This window comes from Tauraco erythrolophus, chromosome 4, assembly GCF_009769465.1.
Source record: "Tauraco erythrolophus isolate bTauEry1 chromosome 4, bTauEry1.pri, whole genome shotgun sequence".
In the NCBI taxonomy this organism is placed as follows: Eukaryota; Metazoa; Chordata; class Aves; order Musophagiformes; family Musophagidae; genus Tauraco; species Tauraco erythrolophus.
The window spans coordinates 75,773,865-75,788,989 of record NC_141468.1 but is presented as its reverse complement, the minus strand read 5'-3'; the positions used below and the strand labels follow the sequence as shown (position 1 = coordinate 75,788,989).

The 15,125-nt window shown below is 40.7% G+C and overlaps 1 protein-coding gene across 3 annotated transcripts in view; it reads right to left on the bottom strand.

The window, feature by feature from the left end:
- The window catches only part of KIAA0930 (KIAA0930 ortholog), a 75,942-nt gene that overhangs the window by 29,217 nt on the left and 31,600 nt on the right, over nucleotides 1-15,125 (bottom strand). For all 3 annotated transcript variants that reach the window (XM_086611203.1, XM_086611205.1, XM_086611204.1), the window contains exon 2: nucleotides 7,270-7,418. In XM_086611203.1, the coding sequence (XP_086467329.1) occupies nucleotides 7,270-7,418 (149 nt within the window). The remainder of the gene's footprint in view (nucleotides 1-7,269; nucleotides 7,419-15,125) is intronic.

Genomic DNA, 15,125 nt, shown 5'->3' with positions numbered 1-15,125 from the left:
ATGGTCAGCAGGTCAAGAGAGGTGATTCTCCCCCTTTACTCTGCTCTTGTGAGACCCCACCTCGAATACTGTGTCCAGTTCTGGTGTCCCCACCATAAGAGACATAGATTTGTTGGAGCGTGTTCAGAGGAGGGCCACAAAGATGATCCAGGGGCTGAAGCACCTCTGCTACAAGGACAGGTTGCGGGAGCTGGGATTGTTCAGCCTTGAAAAGAGAAGACTTTGGGGAGACCTAATAGCTGCCTTCCAGTACCTGAAGGGAACCTACAGGAAGGCTGGGGAGGGACTTTTTACAAGAGTGTCCACTGATAGGACAAGGGGAAATGGGTTTAAGTTGAAGGAGAACAGATTTAGATTAGATCTTAGGAAGAAATTCTTCAGTACGAGGGTGGTAAGACTTTGGAATAAATTGCCCAGAGAAGTTGTGGATGCCCCCTCCCTGGAGGTGTTCAAGGCCAGGTTGGATGGAGCCTTGAGTAGCCTGATCTAGTTGAGAGGCGTCCCTGCCCATGACAGGGAGGTTGGATTAGATGATCTCTGAGGTCCCTTCCAGCCTTTGCCATTCTATGATTCTTTCCAATAAGCACAAGACATTCCTCCCGGATCAGCAAGTCATAGTAACAAAGATTTAACAAGCCCACGCATCTGTGTGTTTCCTGCATCTGCATATTGTACACGAAGAAGGAGAACCTAAAGCAATAAGTATGAGTAAACTATAAGACTAAGAAAAGCTAGTGGGACCCACAGAGTTAAAAGTCGACTTAAACCAATCATAATTGAAATTACTTATGTGAAAAGAAACCAAAAAGTCTAGTTCTGTATTTGCAATTCTAGCAATACCAAAAGAGGTATAAAAAATTAAAAATAAGAAAAGTGCAATTTGTTCAAATTACTGTAACAGTCTGAATGCTTGATGATGCTCACCAAACAAAGGAGAGGATAGCAACAACATACAAATCATAAGACACACAGGGTGTGGAAACTTCTCCCCCAGAATAGCTCTGACACCAAGGAAGTCACTGTAGCTGTGTATAAGCAAGAATTACTGTGTTTGAGATACAGACCAAGTAATCCCAGCTGCTACCTGATACTCGCATCAACTTTCATTCCCCAATTCAAGCACTCCATAAATCTGCTAAATCAGCTTTCAAAAATTGAAAGGATAGATACACGTGTGACTATTTAAGCATTATTGAACATGGCCCCAGAACACAGAGTAACCAATATTTTCAGACGAAACAGGTTGCTCACTGTTACCTTATTCCTGTAATATTATTTCCCAGACTTCCTGAATTCCTCCCCACAAAAGCATGAACGCCTGAAGCAACACGTGGTGTGCTCCTTCAGAAGGCAGTCAGGAAAACAAGGGAAGGAATGCTATATCAGTAACAAAGGCAGCAGACAAAAACATGGGAGAAATAAGATTACAGAACGTTAATAAAGCATTGTATTTCAAACCATCTCTGTTGAACATGGAAAAGCATAAACTGGGTTACTGACCAGAAAATGTGGGGGGGAAAAAGCCGGGTGGATAGACTAGACATTTAAGTTCTAATTACTAGTGTTATTAGAGACTTGATTACAGTGTTCCAGAACTTCAATTCAATTGTATATTAATTTCAACACTGAAATCAGACATTTCCATACTTCCGGCTGACACTGACTGTAACCTGCCGATCAAACACAAAAGTGCTCAGCTGAACTAGTAGCCTCATGAGGCTTTCAGGAAGCTGCAAGCAGACACTTTTACATTTTCCAGGGTGCAAAGTGCAGCCTAGCAGTGCTATTCTGTCCCTCTATCCCCCAGTGACTCAGATATGCTGCATTTGTGATACTGAATTATTCATTGCAATTCTGTCAGATGCGGGAACCAGGTCTGGGCTTCTTTTCTTCCCAATGAAGACTCTCTTTGCTGCAGAGAATAGAGCACCTTCTCAGTGACATGACTCAGGGCTGCCATGTTTCAGCACAATTCATGCTAAATTCACTTCAGATCCTGGCTTTCTTGTCACCCTATTGAACTGCTTAAGGAGAGCTCTTCAGAGACTGGAAGCAATAAAAAGCAGTTCATTAAAAACGTCCCCACAGCCCACAAACCCTTCCCGAGTCTGGAGTTTACAGACTGTGACACTGTGAGGATGTTTCAGCTGCATGCTAGCTTTGTCTCAGACACAAATTTGTTCTAGAAATAGGACAGAATATGAAAACATCTCCACCCTGAATGCTCATTAAGCTGCCAGGTAGGTCACATGCATATTCCAAGTCACAGACAGCCAGATCCACTTCTGTGTGGGAAAGAGATGCTCTTGTCACACCTGTGACAGTATTCTTCTCTTCACTTTTCCCAAGTAATCTGTCACATCACACACAGGAAATGGAGATGGTCTTGCAAAAAAATGCACTATGAGCAGAGGCTCTCTAGTAGCAGCTCCTTTATGTTCACCCATTTAGACAACCAACATCAGCAAAATAGCATGAGAAAGGACAAGAATTTCTGGGAAGGATAACTGTAAAAGAAAAGCCAAATCTTTGCATTTAATATGTTGAGCTCCTTACAGAAAATCCTAATACCAATCTGATAACACCAGTGTTCCTTTTTCATGCTTCAAAATGAGAGCAATGCACTTATGCTGTCCTCTTCTGCAGAAGCCACTGTTCCTACTACTGCAACACCTCCACGAACTTCACACAACAGAAGAGTTGAGGCAGAACAACTGTCTCTGTAGTGTTGCAAATGTTGTTTGTTCCCACATACTACCCATGCACAAGGAGAGAATTTATTTGGCAAAAAAGATGCATGTTTTGGCCATTTGTGTCTCTGGCATTCAGATGGTGATGTGGAACTGCCATGTAGTATACCAAACAGCTCTTCCAGACACATCCTGCTTGCTTGCAATGTTAAAAAAACACACACACACCACTGCTCTGAAAGGTACAACAGAGACAGCAAAGTAAGATTTTTTTAAAACTTGCATTTCTGCTAGATGCTGAGCTCAGGTTGTCAAATCTTCCAGCCAGACAGATGGTGACAGTGAATTAGAGATTCAGCTATGAAAATCCTGTGATTTTCAGTGGGAGTCATGTGGTTAAAGTAATTTAGCTTTGGAAACCAACTATTCTCCCACCACAGTCAATATTTGTTGTGTCACAGGTCCAGATGCACATAAATGTGTAAACTATGGCTCCCCTTCAGTTCTGTTTCTGAAGGTGCAGCCACAACATCAGTAGCTTAAGCTTTTTGAAGACTCAACACCCTGAATGACTACCTCATACATTTGGCAGCAGCTCTACTCCTCCATGTTTATAGGAGACTGAAGAAAACAGGACCTACTCCAAAATCTGGGCAACCTCAGAACATATACCAACAGTGTCTTAAACTTATCTTTTTTATTGCTTTGCCCTACAAACACAGCATCCTTTTCAGGTGAAAAAGCACGAAGAGGTTAATGCAGCCTAGCTCTGCTGTCTATCACTGAGGTTTTACCTTAGTCTCCCCTACTCAGCAGTTGTCTCTGTTAACACCATACTAGCATCTTCCATAGTCTCATGAGAAAGTAAAGCTCCTCTCTATGGGAAATATCAGAAGCTTGCAGCTGTAAGAAAGCATAATCCTTTAAAAACACCTTTTGCAGTGGAAAGAGATGAAGATATTAAATCTTCATCTAATATCATTTTAAAATGAGAATCCCAAAGTCCAATCACTTTAACTTTTTAAGGATGTAGGTTTTGGCAATGTACAAGACCCTTTGTAAGTGAGGATCAAGACTTACATTTTCCAGTAGGTCACATCAGCTGGTATGTGAGGCAGCAGCTAAGAGGCTTTTTGAGTCTTGACTTAACAGTGCATAAAGAGCAACAAGTCAAGAGGATTCCACCTTAAAAGAGCCTACTAAATCCCTTAACCTTCAGTGAACTATGCTCCACAGTGCTCTGCCTGCAAAGATCCTGACAGATGGGGTCTGTGGTTTTGCTTAAAGACACTGAGAGAAGATCTTCAAAACTTGGCATGAAAAACTGCAAGAGTGTTACTGTTACATGCCAAGGAAACAAGGAGTTGAATGCACTTCTCTGGGATCCAAGAGTCTGTGTAATGGACATAACCCAGATTTTGATATGGCAGTTCTGCCCTGGCATAGACAATATTAAGAGCTTAATTGCTGGTTCACCCATACATGTGCAGTTTAGAAATTGGTGGGGTGGAAAAGAGAAGTAAACAGAACGTCGCTAACACCAAGCACTCCACAAAGTAGATCAATTTTATTTTAAAAGGCATTTTAAATTATGATGGTAGAGAAGTTTACCATCATCACTTACTGATATACCAAATTGTGCCATTTATTACTTCGAGCTGTTGTGACTAAGCTGCATCCAAAGCCCTTCTCATTCAGCCTTAAAATTGGACAGAACTTCTAATCTTGATCCTATCAGGTTTCTCCTGCTTATCCTTCATTACACTTCAACTTAAAATCAAATGTTATTGCTGACACTCTTAAGCTCCAGTAAGCACAGAAAAAAAAACAGAAACGACTTTTAAACACACAGGAGAGCCATCAAAACCTGAAAACCGTTCAATAAATTGACACTTGTTTCTCACTGACATGAATCATCACACCATGGCATGCAAACATGCTGTGTGAGCTTGCCATTTCAGAAAACAAACATCACCATTGTCAGCATTCAGACAAACAGCCCCTCCTCGCTCAATCCGTTTTTGTTGTCTTTGTAATCAGTCCTACAGAAGATTACTATACTCAAAGCTGTGCAGATCTTATTTTCATGAATATAAACTAATGCTCTGAGATGTCACAGGACAAGCAGTTGCCTCACTTGTCTCTACCAGTGTTCTTCAGTCAAAACCTACAATTACCAGGCAAACACAGGGCGCACAGATAGCGTCTCTGGAAGAACTGCAATGAACTTGCTTCGCTATATACCTGAGCTATAAAGAGACCTGCTTCTACAGTTACCTACCAGTCATCTTCTGCGTGGCCCATGGAGAAATCATCACCAGGCTGTTTGGGACAGGCTAGGAACAAGGCCAATGGTGCAGCTCCAGTTCCAGCCCTTCATGCTCCCAAACAACTCTGAACCTCTCCTCTTCATCCACCTTTTCAGTCTACCTCTGGGGATGTAAATGACAGCATACAGTTTGGTGGGTGGCAGGGGTGCTTGACATTAGTATTTGGCTTCTATAAATATCAGTCTCTAGCTTCCTTCCCTTTTAATGATAGGACTTTGGTATTTTGACATCATCTTTCAAGAAAGAATGGCCAAATCTACAAAGTAAAATAAAACTGTGTCTAGTCATAATTCAAAGAGTAGAGGTAGTTGTTTGGTATCTCACTGCACAGGGTAGTCTTGAAAATTAGATACAAGAGGAGCTGGAACTGCAAAGCAGTCAGCTAAAAATCAAACAGAAAGAGAGCTGCACAGATACCAAAGAATCACAAAACTGTGAAGTTTCACAAAGCATCTGAAGGACTTCAAAGGCACAGGAAAGGTTTGATTCTCAGAGGCTGAGCAAAATGTAAACAGTCAAGGGGGATTTATAACATACTGTGCGTGCTATAAGGCAAACTCCCCATCTTAGTTGTTACTGCAAGCGATTCACTAATGCTGATTCACTACCACTTATGAAACCCCCTCAAAAATAGAAATTATTTATGATGCTTTTAGGAGGCTTAAATAAAGCTCTGAAAGCAAATGCAAGGGTTTATTCACCGTCTCCTCTCCATGAGAGGTTCAAACACTTTGAACTGATTAATCAGTTAAACAGAGATTGATCAGGGGTCTGTGAATGAGTTTAAGTGGCTAGGCTTCCTCTGAGGTTCAGCTTCCTTGTTGGGAAGGACAAGAGGTTAAAGAGGTGCTTTTATTAGGCTAAACAAAGCCACAATATTGTTGGCTGTGAAACAGGAATGCATTTATAGTAATTTAAACAACGATTAGGATGCAAGTTTCCTCCAAAAGTCTTAAAGCTCCAAGTACGCTGGCTGAAGTCTACTAAACCACTAATCTGACAGAGGAAGAACAATATTTTGCCATTTTCTCCTTAGTGGTTGTCATGATGGAACTTGACGGGGTGGGGTGAAGACAGAAGATAATTCTGCCTATTTCCTGTATCTCCAACAAAAACGGGGGAAAATCTTGAGGGATCCTTTTCTCAAGAGAGTTGACAACTATGAATTTTTTTTATATCACCACATTTAAACTCAGAGAACTCTGGTATACCTGGTTAAAAACACTCTTGTATACACCATGCTCATATATCTGTGATTCAACAACAGTCTAAATCATAGAATGGTTAGGGCTGGAAGGGACCTCAAAGATCATCTGGTTCCAACCCCCTGCCATGAGCAGGGACACCTTCCCCAAGATCAGGTTACTCAACACCTCATCCAACCTGGCCTTCAACACTTCCAGGGATGGGGCAGCCACAACTTCTCTGTAAATTATTTACATATGTCAGGAAGTTAAATGGAAGAAAAAAAGACTGGGATTAACTTCCAGCTTTTGATCCTCTGCAGCCATCTCCTTAACTCCCAGTAAAATACTCATTTCTCTTGCTTCTGTTTCACCCAACTAAGATGAAAACTGCCATGAAATGCTGAGACATTTCTCAAATCTCTAATGGGAAAATACCTGTGCAGCAGCACTAGGCTACCTGATTATGTGTTTTCAAGAAATGCTACTTCTGTGGGAGGGCATACAGTCTCACACGTAGATTATGAGAATACAGTTGTTTGTCCACTGTTTGTCACTACTGTATCCCAGCTCCAGAAAGCTGCATGTATTCTGCTACTGTGTACTCAATAGGTGTTCATTGTTAAAATTCTGGTATCTCAGGAAAAAGTTCTTCTAGAAATATTGGAGTGACCATCTTCTTCCTCCTTTTACCTCTCTTTAAAAATTACAAGTTTAAATCCATAGAAAGTATCACCATTGAAAAGGAAAACAAAAATTAGCATGGATGTCCTCCCTTTCCCCCTAAACACAGGCTGACCAAGATAAAAGCTTCTCAAAAAAGTATGCAAACTCTCTGATCTCCTGAAGTCTGTGATAGTGAAGCTCACTTACGCTGCTGCGGATGTTCACAGCATTAACCACGTTATTTCTCCATCAGTCAATTTTGCATAACTTCTTGTGATGGGCAGAGCTGGAAATTCCTTATCTTTGGTCTGCAGTTCTTCAGATGTGTCAGGTACTCCAGAACACCAAATCCCGTGTTACCTTAAACTTTCACCCATGTGAAAGAATATCATTACTCACCTTTTTGCCCTCTGTACTATCACCACTGACATAGGATAGTTTTCGACGGACATAGAAAAGCATATCATCTTGCCGGGGGGCCCATTTCTCCATAAAATATGTTGAAAACATCCAAGTCCAGAACACAATACGGTCATCTTTGAAACATCCTAAGAGACATAAAAGAAAGGAGAAATAAGAGTGTGGAATTTGCGTGTCACATTTGATTGTGCTTAACGCAACACTTGAAGTGTTTGCTACACATGGTGAAGTCAAGCCCAGCCACAGCAGAAATACTCCTGCACAGCTCAGAGTAAGCTTTTCTACAGTGTACAGCACAGCCACCAGCCAGCATAAACCCACAGCCCGTCTTTGGCCATTGTCAAAGTCACCTTCTGCCAACCAATCTGCCCCTGTGCACAACAAACACAGATCAGAGCCCATGAGCATACCCTGGCTATGCCTGTGCCATGGAAGAGGACAGGACCCATACGCTGAGAAACAATACATCAAAGAAGCACTCAAGGAGTAATTTTAAAAGCATATAGTGCCAATACATGCTCAGTTAATGACATGAAGCCATCAGCTGCCAACAAGTTGATTACACGCTCTCAGGGAGTGTACCAAATCCTTCAGAATCTAGCAGCTGATATCTTCCTTAAATCTATGCACAGGAACAAGAATGTACCCGCGCAGGGGTGACTGTAATTCACCCTCTCTCTAACAAGGAACAGCTCTTCCTCAAGTAAACAAGGAGTTTTGAAGTTCTGAATCCCAATTAAACAAGAAAAAGCAGGGGAGAAGGGAAAAAATGGGAAGAGAAAGATGCAACAGAGCCTTGTTCAAGGAGACGAATTACATCAGCAATAGCATAGCAGTTGGCCTCTCACCAGGAAAAGGAGGCACTGTAGAGATGACATCACATTTTGTGAAACTGTTCAAAGCACTTAACTGTAATAAAACAGCAAAAGGTGCTGCCATCTCTTCTGTGCTGTAATGCTTGCACACTGTTAAAGACCACAATTTATACAGACAAGGAGAGAAGTCACTACTGTGCCTGCTGACAAGGGAGCTGAATTTCTCCACCGCTCCTCAGTCCTAACGGAGGTTTCTTGATGAAGTAATTGCATCCCCTCCCTAAAGCCCTACGGAGAGATAACTGTGGCTGCTAGTCAGAGTCTAGCTGTTTTAAAACCTGTGAAGAGAGAAATGCTTAAAAAAAACCTCACAAATTATATTGCTGAGAAACAGCAAAAACCTGAAATGGATGATGGATGGTAGTGTTATGTACAAGAGAGCAAGACAGGTCGGGGGTGTGTATGTATACATGTGCAGCTGACAACCTGTCCTCCAGAACAACTATCCTTTATAGAGGCTTATTTCCCTAAAAGCTATACATTGGCTGCCAGATTGCAGCACACGTTGCTCCCCAGCCCTTGGCTACCATTCAGGGTGGTGTGCTTCCCTCCCAGCAGCATACTGCGTGTAGGAAATAGTTCTGCAAAGAGAAGAATCTTGTGCGAGACAGAAGTGACTTTTATTTACAGTGATACCTGGATTAAACTTTAGAAGATTTTCCAGTCAATTGCCAAGAAAGCTGACACACACCATAACGAACATGATTTTTCTTAGACGCTGGTGGCTAATTTCAGGACTTCATAAAACAATTAATAAATCTTTTAATCCACAAGTGTAACTCAGCACATTTTTGTACTTCATAGCGTGTACAATATTTGCAAGACAAATCTTTCTTTCAATCTTTAATTACTGTGGTGGGCAGGAAATTAGACTTTCAATTTTTTAGCAAACAAACAGGTGATAGAAATCAGAATCTTAGGTCTCGCCAACTAAATCCAAAAGTAATATTGAAAACAAAATGAAATTCCACTGACGGACCATGCACAGAATACATTAATGAACACAAAGTAGGATGGTATCTGAAAATATGTATGTAGTTGATTATATTAAAAAAAATAAAAATGAAGAAGCTGAGAGGGAACAGAGGAAGGCCAAGGTAGTTAGCTCACGGTGCAGGCTAATTCCAGGCCACACTGCAATTGCTTTATTTGCATGGCTGCAGTGAAGTCATTTCAATTAAGGTAGCATAGAACATAACATGCAATCGTCAATAAGATCTGCAATGCACTTAAGTATTATCCATTTTTTCCAGCAGAGAAAGGGAATCAAGCACTGGAGAGATCAGATACAGGATGCTGGGCATCTGCATCATCTGAACCCCTCCCCTGGGCACAAGTGAACAGGGCTGTAGGGCAAACAGCTATACTGGAAAGCCTACCACATAAGAGTGGATTCAGATGCGTTCAGACTCCCAAAACCAGGCTGAGAAACGACAGGATTATCATCGGTCAGTACATTCACAGATAAACACCGAGAAGAGAAAAAGAACTATTCAGGTTTAAGGATATACTGCTGACACAAGGACAAATGGCTCTAAACTACCCACCAACACACATGGAGGCTGGAAATTCAAAGACAATTTCTAAGCATTGAAGCCATGAAGTTCAGCAGCAGCCTCCTCAGTTGGAACAGTGAGGGCAAAAACCCCTACAGCTGTAAAGATAGAGCTCAACTTGGTTAAGGAGATTCATGTGGTACCAGTGAAAGCTGAGGACACCATGACCCAGTCCCACCTCTATATTTAGCAAAGAGTAGAAAACAGGGCATGCATTCATTGTGATTCATTAATGGTCTCAAAGAAACTTATTAAATCTCATGGGTTTTGAGTACCTGAATTCCCAGCCTTAATTAAGTGGGAAAGGAGGAGGAAAGGGGTAAAGAGGATTGCCCTGAGTTCATCTGGAGTTCTAGGAAAATCAAAAGGAAAAAGAAAGAAAGAGTCTACATTCTGTAAGAATCATCTCAGAAAAAGATCTAGTGTTCAGAAGTACACCACTTTGGTTTTGCTTCATAAATGAGTAAACAAAATAACCTAGCAAAGCCGCTCCTAAATTTATATAAGAATGTTTTGCTATTGGGGGGAAATATTTGTCCCTTAGAAAGCAAAAATCATCAAGTTATCTAAACCCAGCATTATAAATGAGGGTTAAACCACTTCTGGATTCTGACAGTACTTCCAAAAATCCGAGAAGCTGTCATATGAGCCGCTTACATCAGATATGTTTTACACAATAAAGCACAGGAGTTAATATGCTCTTCTGAACTATTTTGGGTGGTTATAACAGAGCATTAATACAAGCAGGTGAACAGCAGAACAGGGTCAGGTACCAGGACTTTGTGTGGGCCTTTACCCTTGCTGGGGAACACAGGACTAACCGATTCCATGTACTCAACATTAGTCTAAACAGAAAACCAGGGGACAGAATTGCTGCGGCAGTAAAGCTACTTCAGCACTGCAGCATAATGCAGGAGAAAAAAAACCACCTGAAATCCCTTCTAGCAATGTTGGATGGCTGTCAATTCAAAAACCGCACCTGCAACAGATGAGATGTAAAATTGTTCTCCAAGCTTCAGGGATACTTGCAGACATTGCTGTCATTAAAACCAGCCTGAAGATGTTTAACTGTTTTGACTGCAGTGGCTAAAGGACTTTTCTTGAAGCCAAAAAAAGCCAAATCACTGCAGCATAGCTGCTTTTATTAAATTTTAGTAAAAGCAGGAATGATGAGGAACAGCACACAAGAAGAATTAGCCTTTAAAATCTACTATTAAACAGCATTAACTTGGAAAGGAGACAAGAAAATTTGTAATTGTAATCCAGACTTCTTAAAAATTGAGAGGGGGAAAAAAATCTATTCCAATTTCAAGCCAGAAACTGTCAGATCCAACAATCCCACCCAAGCCTGCCTTCAACTATTAGACGTCTCCCCAAAAGCACAGTGTACCCTTACAGACACTTTGGTGGTTTACAGCAGCTCGCTGGAAGCCTTCCAGCTTTGCTGAGAAGAAACTTAAAAACTGCTTTAAAAATTGTTTTGGGTAATGGTCTTGAAACTGTCAGGCTAACAACCCAGCAAACAAAGTTATTCTTTTCAACAGACAGAAGAAAGCACAGAGCCTTAATTTCTCAGCCTTGGCCACAACACCCTGTTGTGAGGCCTGAGCTGCACTCCAGATAGTAGGGCTCAGAGAGCAGCTCTGTCCCCATTACGTGCCACCCACCAAAGAAGTGGACAGACTCAGCTCGCAGCTGTAATTGCTGATGACCTTAACTCTCTGCTATTACACTCAATACTGCTTCCATCCACCTGGCAAGAACGAATATGAAAAAGAGAAGCCAACTTTTCGTAGCCTGGACAACTATGAGTTGGCAGCAGCTTTCTATCATGTTGGTCCATTGCCATTTGCACCACGCTCAGAAGATGTGCATGCATGCACATACACCGCTGTCAAGTTGGAAGGCCCTTAATAAAACACTTGGCACTCAAAAGCCCTTGAAGATTGAACTTCAGTATTTGGAGAGACCTTTTATAACGGTAACAGTTTTATTTTTGCCAGAGGAGAATTTGAGCCTTCTGCAACACCAGAATTAGATGGTTATTTGCAAAGGAATCAAATCCCATCTATAGTTGAGAGCGTGTAGCAAGACAGCTTCCTGAAAACACTCCTCCCCTACCAAATTCTGCTTCTAAATGAATAAAATGGAATTAAGAGTTCAGAATATAAATCTTAATACACTAAAAGTTGATTATATAATTATGAGACCTTTGTCATGAATAAATCCTAATTACAACAATTTACTGTAATGATTCATTTACATGGATTTTATCCTCATTAGAAGCAAGATTTATGCCAGCTGCTATGTAATAAATGTCTGTCTTTTTACCTATTAGATTTTTATATTGAGCATTCATTTCGAGGAACTGACTCCAGATCCAGATAAGAAGTTGTGATTTTTTTTTTTTTTTAATTGATGCTTTCCAAAAAATCAGTGGATAAAGAGAAGTGTCAGCATATTATTGTGTGTCAAAAGAATAGAAGAAGAGATTTCCCATTTGGTGGATAATCATTTTTTTTCCAGCATGCACCACTCAGAGCTTAGAGGAATAGCAATTTCAGCTAGAAAGGTTTTCTTCCTATGCTTCTATTCCTCTAGCTTGCCATGAGCTACTCTTACCTGTGAAACATCACAAAACTAATTTTATCCAATTCTGCCACAGTGCTATCATCTGTAAAATAAGCATTCATGGATGTTTAAGCGTTAATTAAATGCGTACAAAGATCTTTGCAGCCCCGGCATGGAAAGAAAATTTGTGTCTGCGCGATTCACACTATATTTAAATTTTGTTTTGAGTTTATCCAAATATTCTGCAAGGGCAATATGACAAATGCTTCACATAGCTTAAAGCTACCTTTGATATTAAAGTTATAATTACGACTGCATAAAATCAGAATGGACATTCTCTGTCCAGTGATAGTTGCCAACTAGCCATATCATTAGGAATCTAAAGTTCACTCTTCTTCCCATACCTACATAAAAGGGCACCGTTTAATCCCTTCAGTTTAACCTTATACAAACACAAGACCTCACCCAACTTTCAGAACTTCACTGGCAACCACCAATCTGCGAACAGGCAACACAGGGAGAACGCATTACCAAACGAGAGGCCCACAGAGCACATCCTGCAGCACATCTCTCTCTCAAATACTGGGGCTGGGAAAGGAGCACCTTCACTGATGCCAGCTGTAATGACACAGCACAGCGAGAAGTGCGCTTTTGCAAGCACAGAAGTCCTAAATCTGTCAGAACAGACAACACAGAGTTTCAACTTAAGTTTTCCTGGCAGAACTCTAGCTAGAAACGGAAGGCATCACGGTAACAGCAGGGACAGGGACAAGACAGATGCCACAGATAAAACCTCCTACTCTGCCACAGACACAACCCTCCTCTTTTCCTCACCCTAAAACGGAAGTAACTGTTCCCCTACCCCGTTATGTGTTGCATGCACACATGCGTTAACATAATATGAAGAGGATAAGCAGAATATAAAGATGAGAGAATCATTTTATAACAAATACAGCACATGCTTCTTTATTAACAGACAGTAGCTTACAAGGAGGATGGATCAAAGTTCATTATAAGTTGAATGAGAATAGCCTAAACCAAAGAGAAACGTTGCTGCTCTTCGCTTTCTTTCCGTGGGCATTTTAAGAATATATCCTCTATTATGCTTTCAAACTTGCACACATATATTAGACTTTTTAAAAACAATATAATTGATTTAAACCTTGGTTTCATGGCATATCTGTAAGGGAGCTGATAAAATTTGAGTTTCAAGCATGGAGTCATCAACATTAAAAGGCTGAGAAAAACATTAGGCCAATTACTCTTACAGTTGCTGTGCCATATTTACTCATTTGCCAATAAATGATATCACCTCTCTCATACTTATCACCTTCTCTAAGCACAACTAAATGGTAGGCATCACTAAAATCCCCAGAATCAACATGCAGTTTCAGTACACACCCTAAATTTAAAGCCTGTTCTCACCAGATAATTGACTCAAAAGCCCAAAGTAACATGAGCCAGAAGCTGCCACTTGGATCAAAGACAAACCTTGTCCTCTGTGCAGAGAGGGAAAGATAAACACATTTCTACATTCAAGAATAGACTACAAAGTCTTCTAGGAAGATGTGTGAACAATTCCATGAAATAATAGGTCTAAAACACTTGAGATTCAGAGAAACTGAGCTTGTTTTCAACTGATAACTTCAATTTCCTAAAACACAGGAATGACTCAGAGCTGACTAAACAGAGTTGTGTTTAAGCCTTATGCTGAACTGAAAAACAGTCAATAAAATATAATTCCATTCTAAAGACCACACTTTACCCTACCCAGTATAGTTTCCCTCCTATACCACAGAACTCTAACTTTGAAACTCCATATAATAAAGTTGAGCCATGGTTGTAGCGATGCAACTTCATGATCTGTACTTGTAAAGCACCAGTCAATCACATCACAAACCTAGCCCCCACTTGCAAAGTGATGGAATTGTATCCCTCAGGAAAAAAAGAAGGAAATTCCAGAACGTTAAAACTTCTGATTCTGAGGACCCAAGTATAACCATTAAGTATATTTGACATTCACTAGGGACGGCTCTCCACTGCCCCATGCTCCTCCTTCCCCCTCAGACTGTCCCCTAACCCTAATACAACGCATTTTCGTTCATGTAATCAGATACAGACTTGGCCTAGATCCTCAAGTTTTCTCTTTCAGCCACAGAGGCTGTAAAACCAGGATCAAGGCTGACGTGTCAAGGGAAATCTGTCACAGAGATGGCTTTTAGGAGGTAGAGATTCCCTGCACCATATCCATGGCCATCCCTAGTCACTGGCTCCCTCATTAGATGGGACAGATTTGTGCCACAAACATTAAGACGGAAGGCTTTGGTTTCAATATAGCACAATTTCCAAACACCTAAACAGCAGACACTTCACAGACAGCTTATCTCTGTCACCACAATTTACTACCTTCTTCAACATAGCATGCATGTCAACTACATCCAGTTTCCTGTCTCCCTGGAAAATGAAATAGTTCATTTATATTGCAGCATCACTTTGGGTATCATAAACAAGTTTTTCCTTTCTGCTTAGGAGAGAAAAATAATTCATACAAGTTAAACTTTCCCGGTATCTCCCAAGCTTCTCAGAAGTGCATATTCTTCCCAACTAAGAATCATCCATGAACAACTTTGATGCCACGAAACATACCTTATCAAAATATCTAATAGAATGGAGACAGACAAGAACCAAACAAAATTTACATCCACCTATCATTTAGTTAAGTTCCTTCTTTTATGAAGGGTCTGCAGAAAATACAAGATGTATTATACACAGAAGATGTTTCTAATATTGACTGTGTTTGCTTACATTCCAACAGCAAGAAACAACAAGGATA